Source organism: Penaeus monodon, chromosome 10 (genome assembly GCF_015228065.2).
Source record: "Penaeus monodon isolate SGIC_2016 chromosome 10, NSTDA_Pmon_1, whole genome shotgun sequence".
Lineage (NCBI taxonomy): Eukaryota > Metazoa > Arthropoda > Malacostraca > Decapoda > Penaeidae > Penaeus > Penaeus monodon.
Genome location: NC_051395.1, coordinates 6,343,159 through 6,346,773, shown reverse-complemented (window position 1 = coordinate 6,346,773; position 3,615 = coordinate 6,343,159). Strand labels below are relative to the sequence as shown.

The 3,615-nt window shown below is 40.2% G+C and overlaps 1 protein-coding gene across 1 annotated transcript; it reads right to left on the bottom strand.

Annotated features, from left to right (window-relative positions):
- Positions 1 to 272: 272 nt before the first annotated feature.
- Positions 273 to 935, bottom strand: LOC119577505 (cilia- and flagella-associated protein 251-like; the record flags this gene model as incomplete). Its single annotated transcript, XM_037925101.1, is given in 1 exon segment — positions 273 to 935. A coding segment is annotated over 1 exon segment (663 nt), but the record flags the coding sequence as incomplete, so codon positions are not given.
- Between the last annotated feature and the right edge of the window lie 2,680 nt (positions 936 to 3,615).

The following is a 3,615-nucleotide window of genomic DNA, read 5'->3' as shown; positions in this document are numbered from 1 at the left end:
CTATAGTCTGGTTATGTAATGATATTCAGTGCCTCTAAAAATATATATGTCATGGTATGTGCCGTCGAATGCTCTCCGAATTTCGTGGTCTTTCGGGTATACGATTCTCTGCTATGCACATTCGTCTTTCATATCCATCTTCTATTGCCGTGTTTCTTTAGTATTATTTATGTTATTCCGAATTATTGTGGGTGTCTTCTCGCGTGCAGATATATCCTGCCAAAAACTATTTTTGTAGTTAACGACGGTTCTATAATTCATCACTTTTTTCGTCAACACGTAAAGTCCATCTTTTCAAGGTGACAGAAAATTCGTCCTTCTATCTCTCTCTTGTCCTCCTCCTCCTCCTCCTCCTCTTCCTCCTCTTCCTCTTCTTCCTCTTCTTCCTCTTCCTCCTCCTCCTCCTCCTCCTCTTCCTCTTCCTATTCCTATTCCTCCTCCTCCTCCTCTTCCTCTTTTTCTTCTTCTTCCTCCTCCTTTTCTTCTTCTTCTTCTTCTTCTTCTTCGTCTTCTTTTTCGTCTTCTTCTTCTTCTTCTTCTTCTTTTTCCTCTTCCTCCTCCTCCTCTTCCTCCTCCTGCTCCTCCTTCTCCTCCTTCTCCTCCTCCTCCTCCTCCTCTTCCTCCTCCTCTTCCTCCTCCTCCTCCTCCTCCTCCTCTTCCTCCTCTTCTTCCTCTTCCTCCTCCTCCTCCTCCTCCTCCTCCTCCTCCTCCTCCTCCTCCTCGTCTTCCTCCTCCTCTTCTTCTTCCTCCACCTTCTCCTCCTCCTCCTCCTCCTCCTCCTCCTCCTCCTCCTCCTCCTCCTCCTCCTTCTCCTCCACCTCCACCTCCACCTCCTCCTCCACCTCCACCTCCTCCTCCACCTCATCATCATCATCATCATCATCATCATCATCCTCTTCCTCTTCCTCTTCCTCTTCCTCTTCCTCTTCCTCCTCCTCCTCTTCCTCTTCCTTCTCCTCCTCCTCTTTCTCCTCCTCTTCCTCCTCTTCTTCCCCCTCTTCTTCCTCCTCTTCTTCCTCCTCTTCTTCCTCCTCCGCCTCCACCGCCACCAACTCCTCTTCATCCTGCTCCTTCTTCTACTTCTCCTCCTCATCATCATCATCATCCTCCTCCTCCTCCTCCTCCTCCCTCCTCCTCCTCCCTCCTCCTCCTTCCTCCCCCCCTCCTCCCCTCCTCCTTCCTCCCCCCTCCCTCCCCCCTCTCCTCCTCCTCCTCCTCATGAATCATTCCAAAGCTTATCTTTATAGTTACAGACCGTTCTGTAGCAGAGATGCTCCAGCGGTGACACACTTTTCCAAGACCTTTCTACACGTAATGTATCATTTATCATATATTTCAATATCGCTTCGTGTTCCTTACGGGAAGAACGTACAAAAGAATCGACCTGGATGTCATAGGGTGATTTACTTTGTCGATATAAATAATTTCCACATATAGTAGCCTGGACTTATAATGTGTTCTTAGAAGTATGCGAAACACATCTAGGTATGTATACCCCATTAGAATAGTTTATACGATCCACTGATTTTGCCTCAATCAAAAAAAAAAAATACTCAGTTCCTTTATATCCCAGTATTCACGTTCGTCAGAAAATATAATTGGTAAAATCTTGCACCGACTTTCATTAATTAAAAGACACAGGGATCTAGAGTGAGCAAGGTATTGATATATATTACAACCTCTGAACAGGTTGGAATAACATTTAAACGTAAATGCTGATGCGGTTTCTTCTCTTTCTCTGTGTATATGTATATGTTTTCACGAGCAGATCTGTACTTATTATATTACGAAATTTAATCATCAACGCGTTACTATGCGTAATTTTCTGTTTTTATTTTTATATGATCGTTTATCTTATCGTCAATTAATTCAGGTGTTTTCTCGCGTGTAGTGTCATTCCAAAACTCGTTTCTATAGTTACACTAAACTATAAAAACACCGGTAACGCGGTTTATTTATTTTATCATTTATGGTAAACCTCAATATTGCTTCGCGTTCTCTGTGGGAAGAGAATAGGGAGTCGACAAAGCGCCGGATTCCATAGGCTAGAATCGTAATATTGATTTTTTTTTTACTCTGTGGATATATACGTGTTCGAAATTAATAACAATTATCGAAATTAATCTTTACCGTAGACTGTACTACTTGTGTTGCCATACATATTTTTTTCATATCTATCCTCTTTTTTTCTGTATTTCTATCATATTTATATTATCCCAAGTTCTTTTGGTTGTTTTATCGCGTGTAGAATCGCTGTAAAACTCATCTCTACAACTACTACAGACAGAAATGCTTCAGATGTGACACAGCATTCCAAGACCTTTGTACACTCACTTTATCATTAAGCATAAATTTCAATATTGTTTCGCGTTCCTTGTAAAAGCGTCAACAAAGCGCTGGACGTCAAAGGTTAGAATCATAATACTGCTTTCTTGTAATCTATGCTTCCTATACCTTATGGTAAGAATAGGTTCCTCATAGAGTGGTCTGGACCCAAAATATGTTCTTAGAAATAGGCAAAACGCACTTTTATAAAAAAGATACACCAGATAAATAATATATTCGATCCACTTACTTTATTTTTTATTAATTGCGCGGGTCCTTATCTTGCCACTATATGCTTTTCTCAGGAAATGTACAGGTCGCAATCTTGTGACAATTCACGTCAATCATGCTGACCCAGATACCTAATGTAACAGTCCGGAATACTTCTCGAAATACTTATAATGGTAAATACTGAAGCCGTTTCATTTCTTTCTCTATCTATACTAATTACAGAAGATATGCTTCTGCATATATGTCAGTATTATTGTATTATGATATTCAGTCATCAACGCTCTGTGTGTGTGTGTGTGTGTGTGTGTGTGTGTGTGTGTGTGTGTGTGTGTGTGTGTGTGTGTGTGTGTGTGTGTGCTGTTAATAATTCTTAGCTCGGAAATTCCATTTTGTAGTCATGTTAATACATTCAAATATCCATTTATCTACATGGATTACATACCGATTTCAAAATCAAATCATTCCTATCGACTAGACAAACACATCACCGTCCAACTCAAAGTCCTTTTTTTTACAGAAATTTCGTCCTTTCATTTCTCTCTCTAAAAAAAAGCTTACTCTCCTTTCATATCTATCTTCTGTATTATGTATTTCTATGTCATCATTTATGTTATCCCACATTATTTCGCGTATCTTCTAGCGTGTAGAATCATTACAGTACTCATCTCTATGGTTACAACAGACCGTTCTATAACAGAGATACTTCAGTGACAACACGGCATTCCAAGACCTTTGTATGTTTAATGGATTATATAGAAACTTCAACAATGATTCACGTTGTTGGTAGGTACTATGGAATCAACAAAGCGCTGGATGTCATAGGTTATGAAACTAATACTGATAGTAATGATACTATTATTACTACTACTACTTTATTTTCTAACTAGGATGATCGACGTTATCGATAACAATAACTTCTGTGAGGCAAGATACACCAGAAAAATAATATACACGATCCACTGCTTTTGATTCAAACGAAAATTTACACAGCTCTTCTTCTTCCCTGTGTTTACGCTCGTCAGGAAATGCCATTGACCAAATTTTGCGCCGCCTTGCGTC